This window comes from Orbicella franksi, chromosome 12, assembly GCF_964199315.1.
Source record: "Orbicella franksi chromosome 12, jaOrbFran1.1, whole genome shotgun sequence".
Lineage (NCBI taxonomy): Eukaryota > Metazoa > Cnidaria > Anthozoa > Scleractinia > Merulinidae > Orbicella > Orbicella franksi.
The window spans coordinates 23,823,444-23,844,477 of record NC_138156.1 but is presented as its reverse complement, the minus strand read 5'-3'; the positions used below and the strand labels follow the sequence as shown (position 1 = coordinate 23,844,477).

At 37.7% G+C, this 21,034-nt stretch overlaps 1 protein-coding gene across 4 annotated transcripts; it reads left to right on the top strand.

The window, feature by feature from the left end:
* The first annotated feature begins 3,423 nt into the window (after positions 1–3,423).
* On the top strand, positions 3,424–19,544 carry LOC145462917 (substance-P receptor-like). Of its 4 annotated transcripts, none has more exons than XM_081446588.1 (4): positions 3,424–3,442; positions 11,325–11,446; positions 13,084–13,310; positions 13,959–19,544. In XM_081446588.1, the coding sequence occupies exons 2-4, from the start codon at positions 11,419–11,421 to the stop codon at positions 14,805–14,807; spliced, it is 1,104 nt and encodes a 367-aa protein (XP_081302714.1). In that variant the 5' UTR covers positions 3,424–3,442; positions 11,325–11,418; the 3' UTR covers positions 14,808–19,544. The 4 variants fall into 4 exon arrangements, with proteins under 4 accessions (XP_081302714.1, XP_081302712.1, XP_081302713.1 ...); XM_081446586.1 differs by lacking the exon at positions 3,424–3,442 and adding an exon at positions 7,425–7,514 and having other exon boundaries at positions 13,959–19,478; XM_081446587.1 differs by lacking the exon at positions 3,424–3,442 and adding an exon at positions 8,436–8,745 and having other exon boundaries at positions 13,959–19,478.
* Positions 19,545–21,034: the final 1,490 nt, after the last annotated feature.

The window sequence follows — 21,034 nt, the reverse complement described above, 5'->3', positions numbered from 1 at the left end:
TAATAAGTTTAGCCACGTCCTCTAGAAAAACTTTACATCAAGCGGAAAGATTATTATTCTGCAGAGATTTATGAATTCATATTTATCGTAAGCAGACGTTAGAAAATGACAAATTGGCTTCACGTATCAGCAAGTTTAATCAGACAAAATTCAACAGAGTTTTATTTAGAATGCTACCCACTGAAGTCCACATGCTGAGAGAAACCACTGGTTCTGAAAAACAAGTGTTGATGTCACTTCTCTTGACTATAGCCTTCAGAGCTGTTTTCATCAACATTTTTAAATATTTGTTTGTTTCAAGGAGTGCTAGAGAAACGTCCTGCTATAATAGTTATTGTTTTCATTAAAGTTGAGAAAATAAAGGCAAAAATCAGCGAAAATCGGCGTGCGCGAGGAACAGATGTTGTTCAGTGCAGCTCCCAATGAATGAGTTATCTGATCACGATCTGATCATCACAACAATTTCAATTCTGGCATTAATTTATTAGGCGTGAAAACTTTTATCTCAACTCATTCTTAATATTTAAGGAATATCCTACTATTAAGTGATGTTATCTTGATGTTTAGGAGCTAACGGTATATATAAGAGATCATTAATAGCTCACTTCGTTGCTGATTAAAGCTCACTGTACCGAACAAAGCAACTCTTAAAGTAACGCTTCCTAAGGGCAGATAAAGATTCCCCGATAATTGCTAGCGATTTGGATATAAGGTAACATGAAATGTCAGTGCTGAAATCATACTTTATTGAATAGAAAGAACCAAAATCGTATTGTTTGTTTTCACAGGAGAAAAGTTAAGATCAATCTTTTGTGTTCGGTTTGTTTTGAAAACAAGAGCACTCAACCAGCAAAACACCCAACTAAACTGCGCATACATAAAACCGACCCCTCAAGGCTGCGCGGAAAAAATACAAAATTTGCACAAAGACAGCACGTTTTCCTGTTTGAAAAGGAAAGGATGTTTATTTTTCAACACTCTGTTAAATACTGATGAGGAGTTGCTTGACAAGTGCTATAATGAAGATTTAAGGGAAAACATTGTGGTAATCCTTCGCATAAGTAAGTGGCCTGCACTTGAAATCCAGATTCCTAGCTCAGCAGGGGATAGTGGATTGGTTGCTTTGCTGTTTATAGTAAGTCAACACTAAAGTAATATTACTTGCTTTAAAATGTCTCAGCCTAGCATTCGAATCTTAACTCTTCGTCCGTAAAAATTACGTTTTTCCATCTTCAATTTGTTTTAAGTTTTCAGTTCAGTATGTACTGCAGCTTTTCATCGTCAGCTGGGAAAATCACAAACGTCCTTTTCCCTCTTTGTTTCCTTTTTTGTAAATAACACTTATTACGTATCCGGTGGCATACTGACACTATGACAAAACGAACTGAACATGACAGAAAATCGATAAGTTGAATTATGAAAATAAAACGGCCAGGCATTCAGTCAAGCATGAATCAAAGAGAAAGTAGATATAATAGAAATAAACAACAAATGCCAAAGAATAAGAGTAAAATGCAATTAAATCGACAAAGACGAAATAACATACACATAAATGCTCTTCAGTCTAATCAAAAAAGGGTTGCAACAGTGATGATTTTAGATAACATTTTGCACCTCATTAAAAATTCTCTTTTGAATTTATTTTTTCTCTAATTAGAGCAACGTCTTATTTGAGTTCATCCACTTATAGACTATTAATGGAGCAAGAATCCCGTCCACTGTTCTCGGCTTCTCCTTTGTCTTCCAGTTAGTTCATTCAACATTGGAATTTCTACTGTAGCCGAGTTTGGTGCCGCACCGCAGATTGTGTTTAGAGCTACTTCAGCAATACATTGTCATTAACCGTAAAAATTGTAAGAATAATATTCTATGGTATTCATTTCGTTTATCGATGTACAGCGGCAGACTTTGTTGCAATCTATACATACAGTTTCTAAGTGCATAGCCCCGAGTGGTTCAAGATTGTATTCCTCAAATGGGGCGTGCAACACGAAATGACGAAATGGCAAGTCAATGTGGAATACGGGTGTCCGTAGGGGTTACTCTTTCAATTATTGAGAGTAAACCGCTGTCGAGTGAGTGATATTTAGGCTAACCTGAGTGCTATTTGGGCTAACCGTGGTGCCATTTCGTCATTTCGTCATTTCGTCATTTCGTGTCTTTAACACGCCCCCTCAAATGATAGTTATTCGCTAATTGTTTGAATTTCTTTTTGTGTCAGAATTGGAAGTGTTTGTGATTTCTTTACAATATCCTGTGGTTTTTGGGAAGTGAAGGTATTCAAAACACTTTGTCATGTATTGTTAGCTAGCTGAATACAATCACCTAAAAATGTTAGCATCAGCTCTCTCAGAGCGACATGATGGGGCAATGTTCTTAGGCTTGTAAGACCTGTTACTGTTAATGCGAATAAACCCAGCAAAAACATGAACAAAAACGATTCATACCGTAAGTTCGCAGGGTTAAAGTGATTCCTTCATAATGTCACGTCGGAAAAGAATGGTGGAGATTTGTTTCCTTTCCAGTCCATCAGACGAATCTTGACAAATTGATCTTTTGTTGTCGTCCTCTTTCATCTCTATTTTATTAGTGTTGTCAATCAGTCGGGGACAACTTATGCACTGAAACGGACACTGCACACAGAACTGAGCGTGAAGTGTGTGTAATATCTTATTAAAGAATGCTTTTAATTCTCTGCTTATTTAATATATTAAACCAAATGCGTACACACAAAAGCTGCTTACATAACCTATTATAAGCTTTATTAGGAAGAAATACATGAGGAGTTGACGTGCTGGGAAGCTAGACGTCTAAAGCCAACGAAGCTCGTTCAAATATGAGGTGTTCCAGTTCAAATCGAATTCACTGAGGATTGTGTGATCGAATTATTTTCTTCGTCCTTCTATGACCACAAAGACAAAGAACGGCGTTTTAACTCGTAATTGTGCAAATAAGCAAATTGCTCTCTAATGCAACCAATCACTCATTTTCCGGTAGAACACTTCTAAGCCGATATGATAACCGAAAGTAACTTCAAGTGATGGAAAGCCGAACTTATCAATTTCACCCCCAGACTGCAAAAATCATGTTAGTTGAGTTTCGGTGACAGACTTAGAAGCGCTTGAGAACAGGGAATAAAACTCCAGGGAGACTGGAGTACTCTTCTCAGGAATGCTGTTGATTTTAGAGTGGCAGGCTTTGGCAGAAAACATCAATTCAATAATGGGCTTTTCATTGTTGTAGCATTCTTAAGGGAGTTTCCAAGAGCAACTCTGACATTTGCGATATCGTCTTTCGTAAACGCCACGACCCTTATTCTAACCTCTAGGCTTTATCTTGTTGCCAAACAGCACCGAGACATCCCAGCTACAAAGTCGTCGACACCGTGAGTTGAGTCAGTCAAAATTTAATCACTTTCTAAAAAACACATACTTTCAAGACGGTGAGTTTCTTGGTCTTTATTTGTTTTTCCATTGGCACAAGTTTTCGCAGATAGTTGTCAGTACATGTTATCTGGTTTATCGCTTATGAAGCAGAGATCTTCTTAGCATCTGATGTTTTTTATGTGCGTAACTTGAAAAGAAAAACTCTATCTCCTCAAATAAAGCGCTTTTTTCGTAGATAATGTTCTTAAGGTTTCTGGTGAGTTTGATTTAGTTTAGACACACTTTAGTTCTCGGGCCTGGGACTTGACTGCGCAAGTACAAACCTCTGTCAGTAGTGACCGTGCAGTATTCTCCGCGCTGTCTCTCCATCGATCTATTATTTCAATACACTTAAATCGTAGTCAACTGTAACAATCGAGAACAGCTACCTGTAAAGGTTACTCCTAGAACTAGAGAGTAGTATAAGCCATTATCTATTTATCTGTTAACCACGGCTCTCAATCCATCGTAACTACTTTGAAACTGAATATGTTCATCATTAAACGCAATATATACTTGTCACTCTATTGAGAGCCAAACACTAGCGATACCAGCCAATAGTTTTTGTCACTTGACCATTATAACCTGCTGAGGGTCGCGTTCTAGCTTGGAATTTTTGGGGGTACACAATTTATGTCGAATTTTGAAACGAAGCGTTTGAAAGCCAATCTGATCTTAATTAAAATACCAATGACCTTCAAACCGATTTCAGTTCCGCCTGATCACTTATCTCAGTGGAACACTTCTTTAGTTCTTTTTCTTGAATTGAGTCAATCGCATTCTACTTGATGGCGATTTGTCTGAAACAGTGACTATTTTCATCCATCGACTATCGCAACTCCAGAAAAATTAAAAAAAAAGCTATACCTGTATTTCTGTATTGTCGACTTATGTGCATGGTGACCCGGAGCTTCATCAGACACACAGGAAAGTAAGGATTAACTTAATACAGAGATAACGTTCTTATCTTATTTTTTATGGCACGCAAACACTCCAAAGTGTTTTTAAAATATACACCGAAGCTATAATGAAAAACTGTTTTCTGAAGGAAAGATAATGCAAAGAGTGAGATAAAGAAAAGTCTACAAAGTAAAAGTAATTTTCGATTGCGTGCAAGCTTTTAGATCTTCGACATATTCTCTGTTTTTTTTTTTTTTGTTTTGTTTTTTTGTCTATACATGCTCCGACAACACGTGCGCTTGAAATAAGTTCAAGATAACGAAACATAACCTAAAGTGCATTTATAGAACTTTTCTCAAAGTTTATTTTTATGGAAGTCCCGCTGGAATGCCTTTTACAGTAAATAAGTTCAAGATACGAATGCTTTATAGCACACTCTGACGTCTGAGAAGGTCTATTTTATGGTTCATTAGTTGAAGAACAGAGACGGGCTTTTTAGTACAACTCGAAAATATCTTCAAGAATGTGTTGTAACTCTTTTATCAGTCGCGCGCATTAGTCTTTTAAGATCTTAGTAGTGTTTAACCTCAAGCATGTTTTAAGCGTAACTCCAGTCTCCGTAGCAGTGGTTAGAAATTTTCCGCTACTTGTTCGGCTCCGGTCTCGTTCCTTCCCAAGAAGAAACTCTTCCATGGGTAAGCGCGGGCTCACTTCCCGAAACAGCGGCTGGTAATGGACCCTAAGTTAGCTGCTGAAGAAACGGCCTTTCCCCTGGAAACTCTGCCAATAAACCGTTATTATCATTATATTATTATTATTATCGTTGAATAACATATAAAAAGAAAGTGAGCCAGACTGATTCCTGCACAGTTTCTAAGGACACAGTTTCTAAGCATTTAGCTTTCCATTACCTGAGGTTATTATTTCCAGAATTTTAGGACTTTTAGCCAATGCATAATCAAATTCTTGTTAATTGCGGTTAACAGACTTATTACTGTTGGGTTAGGTGATACCTGCATGTATCTAACCCCTAACCCCTTTACTAACTAAAAAAGAAGCCCAACTCTCTAACAGCAGTACCACACGCTCTGGAGTTAGTCAAAGCGAAATTTTGTCACAGTTTTTAGCACAGTCAAATAAGAAGTATTTGAGATATGTCATGTGAGATCAACAGACCCTTATCACACTTCACACAAGTGTAATTTAAGTATAATTTGGCTACTCGTCAAGATAATCCTCAAAGTGAACACTTTGAGCTATGTGTAATCACTTTGCTCTGAAAACAGAAGACACAGAAGAATGCCCACTCCCCAAATCAATGTTTCATTAATTTGTACTTGGACTATTCTTTCATTTTCCATGATCTCGTTCGCATGGCGTAATGCTTATGATCCTGTTGACTTTCGGAAATTTGCTAAATTCATTTTGGCTTGGCTATTTCAGTCATCAGGTTAAATACGAGATTTATTCACTTTGAACGCAGCATACTGCCATGCATGTCTGTTTCATTTCATCTTCCACGTGTCCTTAGAAATCCTCAGAACTTGCACAAATTATCTTTCTGGTATGTCTTCAACATTGGAAGTAAACTTATATGAACTACAGTAACCTCAAAGCCGGCGAGGTTTTTCATTTAACAAAAAATAGTCGATGGTGCTCCTTACTGAACTCTAGATGTCTTTTGTCCTTTCGTGTTTTTAATTGATTTTCCTAATCCATTATACTTGACCTTTGGATGCCCATGAAATTTCTCGAATCCTTCTTAAGATTGATCAATTCAAATTGCTGATAGCTAGGATACATTTGGCTCACTGATGAATTTTCCAACTACAAGCAGTTCGTTATCATGACCTGGAGAGCTAACAGCTTCCTTCCTACGCTCGAGTCAATACTCTTCCGGCCCACCAACACCACCAACTTACTCAAAGAGATGTTTAAAGGCAATATCTCCCGGGCTACTGATGACTTTCGTCACTTGCCTGAGTAACAGTGCATTGAGCTGTAAGGAGAAATTGCATGTCGATCTACTTTTCATACAATTATCCTCTTCAGTTGGACGTTTATCCTTATTCAGTATTACATATATCGTTGACCTTACTATCAGTTACAAGTCAATTGCTCACTGTCGAGATGGTCTTCCCGGTTTCAATTCCGCTTTTAGGATTAAGACTAAGTCGTGACACCGAATAACAAATGTGGGTTCTTGCATTTAAGTTTAGACTGCCGGGGCTGACAGACAGGAGAATTTTCGGGGTAAGCATTCTGATCTGTATTCTCTCCCACTCCTCTTCAAGCACTCCGACCCGACAGTATGTCGGCAAAACAAGCAGTGGAACGAAAAGAACAGAGGATTTACAAGGGGCTAAATACCTTTACACTATCTTCGATGATACTTTTAGAAAGTTCAATCAAAATGTCGAGTGCTTTATCCAAGGAGATTTGAGTTGAGCTGAAGTACGATCCGGTTTTGTTTCCAGGAGGAAATGTTTAAGGCCATGGCGTTGCAACCTTTTTACTTTGAATACCGTGCTCGCGTTGAAGATCTTACCTTTTTAGTCCTTTTAGTGTAATATGGAGCAATCCTTTATGACGGTACCATATTTTTATTTTATTTGCCTTACAATTATCATTAACGATGTAGAAAACAGAGAAACTATTTCGACTAACAAGCAGCATGTCCTCCGAAAATAACTGCGACTGCACCCCCCAGAATCTTATCAAGGAACACTGAAGTCGGCAAATCATATAACATTCCATAGATCAGATATTGTCAGGTGATGTTATGAAATTTGGAGGTATTTTAATGTGAGCGTGGGCAGGAAAGTTTCAATGATTGGTCTTATCTCTGTCCGATTTTAAGTAGCACGGCAGTCTTTCTTCTACTCTGTATGACTCCACAGTTTACCTGATGATGATTTTTTAAAGGAACAATTAAGAGAGGGATATTAGGAACATGTGTTGCTGGTGACGCAAAAATGACGTGTTCGTAATCTCTTGACAGTTCCCACTTCTCCTTTCGACGGATTAGAGGGCAAAGTGTCTCCGTTCTGTGCAACTGTTGGGACTAGATACACGTTACAATCACGCTCTTAGATTCGACAAAACCAAGCAGTTGTTCCTGGCTAAGGGTGATTCCTAATCTGCAAAGCAACCGGGGAAGTCTTCAGAGATTTAAAACATCACTGATAGGTAATGCAGCGCGGCTATGTGTAAACACAGTTTAATGTTTATTTGTTTATTCTTCACAGTTTAACGGCAGAGTCCTCATGTTAAGATTATATTTAAAGTGTTTTCTTTCCGTTATCGACGTTTACACTGCTAGAGGATGAACCGTTGGACTGACTTTCGCTCGGGTTGTATTGCGTTTGAGATTTACTCAGTGAAATTTTACCCCTCGTGAAGGTCATTATGCCATTTATAAAGCCAAACTTGACTTCTAGCCTTCTCCTAAAAGCGTCAGTCGTGAATATCATAATAATGATTGAATAAATCGAGGATTTCTCAATCCTTTTGTGATAAAACACCCGGTTAAAAAATTATCGAGATAACGCCTGACATGAATGAAACGGGTTTTAGCAATAACTGGCTGGTCCAACTTTTGACTTTGGGAAATACTTTGCCACAGGTTAGCGACGTTTGTTGCTTTTAACATTTTGTACCTGGTCATAGCTCGCCGTGAATGTATTCTGTTTCTAAATTGTAATTAGTTAGTCATGGTTGATATTCTTAGACCGCGGTAACAGCAGCATTCTGATGTAGACAATCAATGGAAACGTTTAAGGGGGCGGTATCTACTTAACTCCCTTGGGTGCAGCCAGATCTAACACGATGCTTATGATCTGAGCTGCTGAGCCGGGTGCGTGCAATGTTCAGAGGGATCAGACCGTTATAAATAGTACATTTGTAGCCGAATCACTTGTACATTGTAAATCGGCGATGAAATGCTCTCTCGTGGAGATCTCAGAGTGAGTTTTCCGTCATAGATTCTCCAAGCAGATTAAACTGAGTCTCCAGTGTCAGCAAATGATGTAAAACAGGGCTGGCTGTTGGTGAGACATCCCCGATCAGACTTCAGATAAGGAGCCCTACTCCGACTGCGATTTTATTTATCCCTGTCAATGAAAAAAAGAAAATAAGTAAACCCTATAAAAGGATTAAGGTTAATTTGTTTTAGTGTGCCAGGCTCTCTATCCAATTAACAGTGATTTCTTCGATTCCGCCTGCATTTGGTGGTCATTGGCTGCAGATAAAAACCATTAGTTTAGAGGGAGGGAATTTGCAAAGTGACGATGAAAAAATAACACCTGGCCGCGGCGGATTGAAAGAGCAGATCGAGTAGACAACACACCGAACACAGCCGAGCATAAATGTACCAGCTTAACACAGTGATCTGATCACAGCTAAAACGTCCGTCACAAAGGTGAAAATTTATCCTTAAACGTTTGTTATTGTTCCCGCCGCCACAGTCAAAGGCATCTTACTCACAACCGACCCTGTAAACCAAAACAATTCATGGTGCGATAGTTTAGTCGCGTCTAATTTTCCTGTTTTTGTGACCCTCATTTGATTGTCTCGTATAAAATATTAAGACCCTGCAGAAAGGTTGAGTGCGAACTTCACACAATTATTAAAATTTTCGCTAAAATCTACACTTTGAAAAAACGCTTTTGATATTTGCATGCGCAATTATCACCGTTTCAATGCCATAAACCATATGTTTTTTGATTGCGTTTTTCTTTCGACAAGTCTGTGTTTGACTATTCCTTCTGTTTGTCAACTGGATTTTTGAGACGGAGTTAACCTGGCTTGGACTTCCTCGTGGTAGAACAGAGGATTGTGCAAGCAGTAACCGAGTGAGAACTTTATCACGCCTTATGTAAACACTTCACAGTCTCGCCTGTTCCCTTTCGTACATCCGGCCAAACCTTTGTGATTTGTGTTCCTCGAAATAGCAACTAGTAAGGTTTAAATACAGGCGTTTAGTGTATGTTTGTGAAACTCTTTAAAGAAGTCTACTATGGTTAGGCGAAACGCATCAGAGAATAAACAAGTACAACAACTCGGCTCCGTCCACACTACGCCGGAGAAATTTAAAAACATCAGTTGAGGAAAACTCATCCGGGAATCACACGGTTATCGTGACGTCATCGTTTTTGAAAAGTCCCGTTTTCAAAATGTTTTCCGTCCCCAGTAAAACGCAAAGCCGGCGTTTTCAAGTTCCTCTGGTTTGAAGAGCGTTTTCAAAAAGCTCCGTTTTCGTGACGCATTGGTGGGGAAGGTAGGCCCAACCGTAGAAAAAAAGCTGTGTTTTCAAATTTCTCCCGCGTAGTGTAGACGTGGCCTTAGTTTGCAGAGTGCTACTCACTAGTTTAGTATTTTTTTTAAAAAATTAGAATGCGTAACAATAATAGCAGAACCGGTGAATCAATAGACCTTTTTTAGCTTGGGTGGTTTGTTTACTCCTTACAGACCACGTGATTATCTCTGGAGAATTTGTTCTTTTATCCATCTAAAAACTATTCATTCATATACAGGCGACTTCTTGAAAAGTTGAAAACGAGACATCACATGGTCTGAAATGGGGCAACAAACCACGCAAGCTAAAAAGGTCTATTGCGAAGTTAATATTGTTTTCAATATGCTGTCTAATCAGCCTCATGCCTCCGTAAATTTCAACCTGTCACATCTAAATTGTATCGATGTAAATAATCTGTCCTTTGTGTCCCCAGTTTTGCGCACATCATTACTAACCGGCAGCCACAAATCAGTACAAATGTATCGTTCAATTCCATATCATAAGACCGAGAGAATGATGTTCGAAACATGAACCTTGCGTTTCGTGTTTTGCTCGATTAGGGATGTCTGGCTGTAAATTTTAAACTGGAAGGCCTACGAGAATAGTTTTAAATTATTTATCTACTTCAGTACACTCTGTAGAGTTCGCGAGATCTTTTCCCACATTACCGTTTAAAATGAATATGTATGCCACCAAACTGCTGAGTTTTAAGCAGTTTTAGCCCTTCGGAAAAAAGACAGCTGCAAGAAAAGGGTTGAACTAAGAAACTCCCACTAACAATAAATTGGTACGCCATCAAACTCCACGACTATCACAAATATCAGTGTTTTTAAAAATTGACTCCCGAATTTAATTAAATTTTCCATCTATTTTGACAATGTCGGAAGAGATAGTATCTTTATAATGTACCATGTCAGTTTCAGCTCACCATGTGCTTATAAAACAGCGATTTATCACTGCATATTGTCCTATCTACTTTTGATAAATGAGCGTGATATGATATCCTTTCGTTGCATTACTAATTACTCTCGCTGGCCCTGCAGTAATGACTATCTTTTTTTATTCCGTTCTTTAAATTGCCCTTTGCTATTGTTTGGTTTCGAATTTGCATAAATCACAAGTTAATTACACCAGAAAACTTACTGCTAAGTTTCTTTCCTTCAAATTTTTAGCTGGGTTTTTCTTTTTGACAGCTACCCACTAACAGTCTCTTTATTCCGAAAGTTTTTAGACGTCTGAATTTTATTTCGATTAATTAAACGAATTTTATTGCGTACTTTGACGAGCTGTCTTTCTCAATTACCTCTCTGCAGGCTACTCGTCTTCGTTCGCTAATTTTCAAACGTATTTATTCTGTCTGAGCCATGTAAGCCATTTTTTATCACAAATAATAATTGATATGCCTTCAAGCTATCTCGGCGACCAACTGATGCTTCAGTATCGTACACTGCAGTTGTCTGGAGACGCACCAAGCAACAAAGCAGCCAGTGAATCTGTCAAGAGCAACTGACAAGCGTGTTTGCTGAGGGGAACATTTATCACGGAAAACCCACGCTCTTAAATTAGTTCAGCTGCTGAAATTATTAATGAAGGTGGTAAACCTCTCATTAATCTGCCATAGTATGTTCTGCATGGTCGTGAATAAGCACAGATTTGTCTTCCACTGATGGCGTAATTCATCGCGTCCACTGTTCTGTTTTCAGATCCAAACCACAAGAGAAGAACACTTGAAGAAGTTTTGATCAAACGTTCGAGAATTCGAGATCAGAGGCGTAAGAGGGTCCAGACGTTATCATCATGGCAACAAACAACACATCAGCTGAAGGTGCGCTCCTATATGTGATTACATCAGAGTTTATACTTCTCCTCTCATGTTTTCCACGAAAATCTACATTTTTTAGCAATGTCTTAGTTTTAGTTTTGTAATAGCTACGTTATTCGAAATCCAAGAGGAATTGGTTCTTGGTACACAATTTCCACCAAATTGGATCTGAAGATTGAAATGAGTCAGTTCGGTTTTAGTAATCTGTGCCCGGATGTTCGTTCCGCATAGAGCTGAAGGGAACAGTCGACGAAAGCGATGTTTTCTGAGACAAATCGTTTTAACAGTTTTTAAAGTGGTGTAATAGCTCTTTGTAGCTGCGTCTCTTTTGGGTTGATAGTCAGTCTTTTATTCCCAACTTAACCTTTAACATTAATTAAAACTCCATTTTTTATCTCTAAGAAAATAAGATCACAGTCAAGTGTCCCCCTAAGGCAAACTGCCTCTGATGTTTTTCAGATAAAATTCTAGTTTGCTTTAAAATATACAAGGCGTCGAGTTTGTCTAACTCCATTTGTGCCAGTGTCGCTGTGAATTAAATTTTAATTACACTTTTGTCATGAGGTGATCAAATTATACATAAAACTACAGAATTTTTGTTCAGTTTGTTGTTCCTTGTCATTTTGTGCGGTCTAAGAGAACGAGAACTTGACGAATTTGAAAAACATTGATGTATCTCCCTATAAGTTGTGTGTATTTTTTCCATAAATTTTTTTGGTACTAAAACAAAATTAATTTCATTACCATACCCAAATTAAGCGAGCGGAGACTGTCATGTTTCTGTGAATACTCATTACAGCCAAGCTAAAAAAACTGACAAGTCTTGAATAATTGAAACCTTTCCGAGCTTTCCTATAGAATACCTCGCAATGCTAATAGGTTTGAGTAAAATGAAAAATCTTGTCGTGTTCTCCATCAAAGAAGAAAAGAAAAAACGTCCATTAGGAACATTCTTAGCAGCTGCCGATAAAAATTGTTTCCAATCCCAGTTGTCTTTGAATTCACGCTGGCTGTTTCAATAAAAACGTTTTTGTTAAATCTACTTATTATTTTGGATACTACTTATCATATTGGAAAAAGTTTCTCCTGTACATATTTTAGAGAGTGAAAGTTTCTCGAGCTCATTTCCGATATTCTTGTTAATAAAACAAGGCAATAAAGCTCGCCGACCACTATATTGATGGAAAACTAATGTTTATGGTGTTTAATTTCAACGGAACAATGTTGTTTCGTGCTAGCCACAACACACTGGAAGAGAGACAAATCAGTTTTCTAAGTTTGATATTCTTAAATTCTCAATTTCCAAGCAACGTTCTCAATGTTAAATTCAGTTTACTATTTTAAAAATAAACCGGCCAGGGCGAAAAGTAACATCGAAGAAGGTGTGCTAGTTAATTACTGTGCAGCTGCTAATCTCAGGTGGTTAGAAATATTGATTTGATTTTTAAAATCTTCTCAGCGTTCAGTTGTCCTGCCCTGTCTTAGTTTCCAATCAATTTCCCCTTCTTTAACGCTGCTTGAACCTCGGCGAAACAATCTTCCTGATTTGTTTCGAAAGCATTCTTGTAGCTAGGTGAGCTATAGCGAAGGCCTACTGTTAATTTATACTGAATGGTGATTGGTTTAACGTCTGTCGTTAGGTTGGGCAAACTCTACAGCATCAACTGTCACAGCGAGAGTTAATGACAACGCCACTGTGTGGATGACAATAGCCTATGTCGTTGTCTTTATCTTCGGTTTCTTTGGTAACGCGTGCATCATCTACATTGTAGCCTCTCATAAGAGAATGAAGAGCACCTTTAACTTCCTGATTGTTAACATGGCCATTGGAGATCTTCTTGTTTCTCTTTTTATTATGCCTTCAGAGGTGAGTAACAGATGTCAGTCAAGTTTAGCCATAAGATACAATTTTAGCCAGGTTCGTTATATGAAAACATGATTCCAAAGGCTAAGAAGCTCAATAGACCTTATCACGGTTTTCGACACCATCTTGACTGGTAGGCAAAGCGGTCAGAAATTACTGTGTTTGTATGGGATTACGATGGCAAATAACTTTTTCCAAAATTGAATTTTACACAATTTGGGAATCGTAACGTTGAAAAACTAGGTAGAAGATAGCTTTCACCAAGTTTGAAGGATGTAGCTTGGCTAAAAGACGCTCAGTTAATTTTTCTAATTTTCCATACATTTGTCTGTAATTTTTTTCCCGCGCCGCCGCGTCTACCCGCTAACGAGAATTTGCCTGAGGATGGTATTTCGATCATGGCCTTAGATGTCCTGTAGGACAGGTGAGGATAAGAAGTGAGTAAAAATAAGTAGGGATTTCGGTCGGGTTATTAGCAAGGTAGAGGACATCTCAGAATTAAGAAAAGGTCGAGCAGCTTGAAAGTTGTTTTTAATCGGTCTAATAGCCACTACTTTGTCAGGTTTATCTAATTTTTATTAGAAAAACACTGACATGATTCATTGTTGGCAGACTTCACTAACATGTCCATGCACCTATCTGTTCTTGTAGGTTAAATTTTTGTACGCTCGCCAGACCTGGATTTCCGGTGGGCTGGGGTCAGTCACGTGTAAGTTTGTGAATTTCTCAGGGGTTCTCTCCATCGCTGCCAGCATCATCACACTCGTGTTCATTTCGCTGGACCGCTACTTCGCGATTCTTCATCCATTTGTCGACGTCCCCGTCATTCGAAACACAAAACTAGTGACGTCCGTGATTTGGATTTCATCATCGCTGTATTTCTCGCTGTACCTGGTTCTCTTTGATAGCGTGCCCGCAACCGATGGTTCCCGCTGGGACTGCAGAATGGTTTGGAACTATCTGTCGAGCGACCGTAGCAAACAGTATGAAGTGGCTAGGGCCTATTTTATGACCACGTTTGTGGTGCTCTATTTGATTCCTCTTGCTATCATCGCAGGGTTGTACATTCTTATCGGTCGTCGCCTGTGGTCACGTGAGATTCCAGGAGTCACAACCGCTCATCAAAAACGTCAGAATGAATCGTCTAAGCGGAAGGTATTGCGCATGCTCATCATCGTGGTGGTTACGTTTGCTCTTTGTTGGCTGCCGACTCACATAATGCATTTACTGGGATACTTTTTCACTGACACATATAAAGCTTTGCTTGCCTTCGGACACGTGGAAACCAGTTTTTACTTTTTGTCACACGCCAATAGTGCCATCAATCCGTGCTTTTATATTTTCCTCAACGAAAGGTTCAACCGTGAATTCAAAAACATTCTCAGATGCTGCTTCTGTCGTCCACGTAAAGAGGATATAAACTCGGTACAATCAGTTTATCAGAAGTCCTCGGCAACCGAAGGAACAATGCTCGTGCACCATCATAGCACTAGCACGTGATTAACAGTACTCACACCAGCTCACACCAAGAATTCGATGGCGTGACCAGTACCGCGTGACTTAGCAGAAGGGTTCAGTAATGTTTCGTGGTTCTGCTAATCACGTGGTAAAGTTCATCAAGTGTTACACTGTTTGTCTGAGCTTACTAGGCAGACAGAAGAAGACATGGTTCTCGTTTGCCGTTGTTGTTGACTTCTCATTGTGTTACAGCTGTGCTTCTTCGCAGCCTGCTTTCGTTTCATGTAAAAACAAGGTACGTACCCTGTCATTGCCTTCAAGAAACTTTGAAACGCAGGAGCTTTCTTTGCTGCAATGCGAGTTCTTCAGGGATGGCATCGATTCCTCTCGCCAAGTTCAAGCGCAGCGTTTGGTTTTCCGACCTTAGCAGATGTTCACTGCACTGAGTCCTCTGACTGTTTTTGTCAGTTAGGTTGCTACACAGTGTAAAGTTCACACGAGAGGAAAACTTATGCATGACTAATACTTTGATTCGATAAAAAAGAGTTGGTAATCTTTTAAACCAAAAGAATTTCTCTTTTTCATGAAATGAAACTGTGTAAGTATATCATACCAGCCATTATCATTATCAAGAAATGAGAAAAGGTGGTCTTAATTTTCCAAATTTTGCCACAACAGTTAAAGCGCTCCGTTTAAGCTGGATCAGAAGACTGTTAGAAAAAAAAAACCCTTCTACTGATGCTTGGAAAACTATTCCAATTGCTTTTTTCGAAAAGTATGGAGGTCTCAACTTCTTACTCAAGTGCAATTACAATACAAAGAAGTTAGACAAAAGTGTATCGTTATTCTACTTAGAAATGCTAGATTACTTTAAGGAATTACGCCAGGTCAACCAAGATAGCTACGAAAGTGACCTTATTCTTTGGAATAACCAAGACATAACCATTGAAGGCAAATCGCTTTTTTGGAAGTGGTGGACCCAAAATGGAATTTATTACATTCAAGATATTTTAAATGAAAATGGTAATTTTCCTACTTTTGAAGAATTTAATCGAAGGTACAAAATGTCTGCAAATTTTTTAAACTTTTTTCAAATCCTTGCATCTATTCCACCGAACATTTGGAACATGCATTTCTGGAGTGTCCTGCTGGCCTAAACTTCTTTCAAAAAGTTCTTACATGGTTTAATAATGAGCACAGAGTTAACTTTACACCATCTAAAATACAGCTACTATTTAAGGACTATGATCTTCTCTCAAATACAAGCCCAAACCTCACCCGGAAGTTTGGGATTTTAGTAGTGCAAACTGAAAAATATTATTATTATTATTGCAAAATGTTGGAAAAAACTTTCAATTTTCTTGAATTGAAGTCAGCGCTATCTTTGCAATGGAAAGCTGAAAAATGGGAAATTTAAATTAATTAATTCAATTTACATTATATAATCAGTCTCAGTGGCAAAATCAGTCATTAGTGTTTTACTACTATTGTTATAACATGAATGTAAGAAGCATCAGTAATGGTATTAGTATCGTAACTTAAAAAGGATTAATGTATTGTTTTGTAGAGTAAATTATGCAAATTTTAGTATAGTAGGTAGCACGTGTAATTACATCGTATTGTTAATAAGAGTAAATAGTGTTAGTAGTTGTATTACTGTTGTAAATAGTTATCACTTCTGTAATTAGTAGTTGTAGTACTGTTGTAAAATAATAAAAAAGTAATAATGTTAAAAAAAAATACCAGCCATTATGTACCAATAGTACAGTATGTAAGATAACGTAGCCGAAAATTATAAAATGGTCATTCTTGTGAAGGACTGGTGATGTCTGTCAGGCAATAGTTTGCTGTATAAGACTCAAGGACTTCCCTCATGTATGCTCACCGCACCTTAGATTTGTGCCGGACTTGTGCAAAAATAAAATATTGAGGAGATTATTTGTTAAAAATGTGCAGGCATTAAGTGAAGGAACGAGTGACACAAGCCATAGACCTTTTAGTAATAGAGGCAACCAGATCACAGCAATCAAACATAACAAGATCTTTAATTGCAGTGAACCAGTTGCCTGCCACCACGGTAGCCGCGCCGCATCAGCCATTAACTTGGTTACACCAGGTTTGATGGTAATGGCATATCATCCCTGCCCAGTGTTTAACTTTCAACAGTGTATTTAGTGTATTCGAAACAAATATGATGCCATGAACTCTTAGTGACAGTCTACCGAAAACCTTAACTTGTATTGTGCATGCCGTTACGTCATTAACATTGTATTTTATGTCTCGTTTAAGGTTCAGAGTAGAATCTACAACACGATACAAAAAATTGGAAAATTACCTGTATTGGCTCTACTTTCCTTCTCACATTCCCCTTATATGCTCAATGCTAAGGCCCAGGAAAAGATTTAAACTTCTATAATTTGTTCATTTAAAAACTGATAATCATGATGGCAGAAAACGAAAACTGTTAAACGCCTCGTGCGCAGCGTACTTTAAGTTCAAATTAATGCAAACTTAAGTTTATTACAAGTATACTGTATTTTTACAACCTTTCTAGCTAGTTTTCGTCATCAGCTGTAGTTAAATTTCAAATAATTAATTTAGAGTTATAATTAAATTATGGCTTCTACATTAAGACAATTACAAAAGAATTTCGAATAAATTTGTGAAGAGCGCTTTCTTATCACTGTCGTGAGAAATGCCGTTTGTTGAGCTCTGTCAGTGATTGGTCGAAAATTTTCGTTCAATTTTCTGTGACCAATGAGACTAAAGTTGTTGTTCGTCAACCAGATCATTTGCAAAACCATAAGTATTACGAGTCTGCTCACGTGAATTTATCTGATATCAGCCCTGTGTGTTATATCTGCGCTATATATGTTATGTTTCACGACAGTCATAAGAAAGTATATGTTTGGAACTTTCATGTTTTCGAAGCCGTATTATTGTATCATTGTCAAACAGATCTCGACTTTCTTCCCCTGGCGTATGTTAAATAACTGAGCGTTCAACATCCCTAAATTAAATCATTGTTAATGTCAAATAATGGGAAAAGGTTTTGAACAGGGTTGGCTTTTGAAATAAGGGAAGCGACGGAATAAAAATTGTGTAATTGCTAACCTGCGATTTTCTCGCCGCGATGAAAATGAAGATGGCCTGAGCACAAGCAATCTATTTTTATCCTGATGTAGTTCACCGGGTTAAAATACTTCCAGTTAACAGGCTCTATACTCGTGTTTTTTCCCATTTATCATATTTATCTTTGGGCGGTGGTAGAGCGCTAAGATTTATTTTTAAATTTAATTTTAACCTCACGATCTTACTGAATCTCCTCACTTCCTTTCTAGACGACAATATAAAGTCGAATGTGGCTTTTAGAAAGATTTCACGCCATAAGATTTCAGTAACTCAAAACTCGATGTCTGTCCTCTAGTACCAATGAAAGTTGGAAATGTGCAAAAGAAACTGGTCATTAAAATATTTCGTTTCTTTAAAGCTTTATCTATACAGCGTCAGTCGATGTTGTACTTAGTTCATACAGGCTTTCTAATATATTTTACTCCGTAATTTCATGTAGCTCTTTGAAATCGTTACGGACTCGGTTTGGGCGGAAAATTACAGCACATTGCTTTTAAGGTGCACAGTCCTTTTCACTCCCAAGAAGAACCCTAATTGATTGAATGGAAATATCTTGTTTTTTTTTTATTATTAATATTTTCTCCGTTTCTATTTTGTTCCTTATCTTTTAGAGGATGTGATGGGCTTGTATTTGGAGGACTATTGCGTCTATTAGTTAATTTACCACACTTTTCGTCTTGGTTTACAACTGGGAAAATCTAGATAATTCTAATAATCCATCATTGATATCATTACTCCATGGAGGCCGAACAAGTGTCTTTGTATCAGACCGCATAAGTAAATGTGCCAAATATTACAGACTCTGGTACATGAAGCAGATTTTCGTGATCAAAAGAACTGATAATTTAATAACCCGAAAACCATCCAAAAGCCCTACCCGTTAATTTTCTCGCCGCTTTGAAAGGCGACAATTTATTTGATTTTATTTCATGATCAAAAATGCAAATTCATATTTCCTTTCTTTAGTTCATTTTCACCAGGCCTGACACAAATACAGGATTGGCAACTTTTATCCTGCTTGACAAACAAACATTCGCATGTAACAATAAATAATGAAGCGAAAGTTGGATTTTCCAGTGGGAAATTCACTAAGTTACGGTTTTCCCACAGACATCGCCTCGGAACAAAAAACTATATTTGCAGAGCATAAGCAAACACCAAAGCAATATACGAGTTTAATATATGACTCCGGAAAACCTAAGGACATATTATTCAATGGATATTTATTCCGGATTTGAATTCTGCAGCTTTTCTTACAAATTGAATCAAAGAGGCGGGTTGCGATCACATCATTCTGTTTGCCTTTCATATTAAAACAATGAAACACCTGTCTTCTTAGAACCCATAATTCAGTACAACAAGAACAAAAAAAAAAAACTTGACAAAGTATCACGCACTAAAAACAACGCCGCTGGTTTAAGATTGTAATACGAAGTGCCATCTCAATTCCGTTTCGTTTTATAGAACTTTAAAAAATTGACATAAATACCGCGCGTTTGGAGGCGGCTGTTCCCAAACTGTGGGCCAACCATCTCAACGTCGACCATTGAGGTTTAATTTTCAGCGCAAAAGAAAATTAACTAGACAAAGTTTTTATCTCTTACATGTTGCTTTTAAACCGTTATCTATGCGTCAAATGAGATGATTGGAATAACGCAATAATCACAAAATAAACAATTCTAGATAAGAACGCGTCATTGAGCAGATGGTTCACAACTGTGTCTGAGAAGCAAGCAGTGTAAAATACAGCAAATTTTTAACTTGTTGTCTAAATCAGTAAAGCAGTTACTAGATTAAAGTAGTTATTTTAGGCTATTCTTGACAGTGATAGATTCATTCGATAATTAAATCTCGAGTTCATAATGAACAATAGTTTGTAACTTCTAAGGCGGTGGTACCGACTGTATTTCGCTTCATGTATAAACACTAATTGACTTTGACAGAAACCATGTTATTGGTTTGAACACATTTCAATCTTGTTAGGTCAGTTGACCGTTTATTTTTCTCTTTTTTCATAGTATTTATGTTGTGTTTCACTATTACGAACCATATTCAGCAACTGAGTTTGTGGTAGAATCACTAAGTAACCCAGCCACACCCTCCAGTTCAACTTACGCAACGAACCGGCCGTTTTCACACTTTTCAAACCTTTCCAAAATAAATTGCATAATTAACAACCTGCTATTTCAATGAAAGGCCATAAACTTTATCTTATTACATTCCAACTGTATTCGGGCAACTTTATTGAATCCACTTTGATTATTACTTTGGAGAATTATTTTTTTTCAATTAGTTAAGGTTTATGTCAAGGTCTTGGACCATAAAATATCTGAGTTTTCTTTCAAAACTTTCTGATGTCAGTATAACGGACACTAACATTTTACAGTGCGCGGAAACCGATCATGTCTGACCCTAAATATAATACTTAGTTAGACAAATACTGTGTTTAGCGGACTTTTAAAAGCAAAACCTGGTTAAGCTGCTTTATGCATGTACAGGAGTTTTAGCGTTGTATGTTGAAATTCAGATAACAGAAGACTCTTGCAATGCAAGGATTATTAAATGGCACAAACTAGGCGGAAAGCTTATAAGTGAAAAAAAAACACTGCATTATATTTTTCGGCTTTCGTTTACAATTAGCTAACAAAATAAGTATGACAACTCTCTGATGCAAGGGTTTCTTGCTAGGACTAATTTTTCAAAAGTGTTTCAAATTGCGCATGTCTCTTGAGACATTTAAGTTTACCAAAAATGATAAAAAACAGCTCTGAGTTGGGAAACTCGGATCCTTAAGAACTGCAGTTCACCTCAATTGATCTTGTGGTCTTAGGGATGAAATGGTCTGGCATTGGTTGAAACTTTAATTGGATAAATTGACGAACTGTTCATTTCGAAGTTTCAATCATGAATGACTCTAGACATATTTACTTAAAAACCAACCAACTGAAAAGTTCATTTCCTTGTTCCGTTCATCCGCTGAGTTGTCGAGTCCTCTCTGTTCGATATGCCACTGAAAGCTAATCAATTCAAGCAAGTATTTACTCGAAGAACTGCTAGATTAAATACTGTTTGTAATATTTGTGTTCCAATTCTGTGTCGCTTGGTTCACCTGCCATGCCTGGGTACGCTTAGTTTTT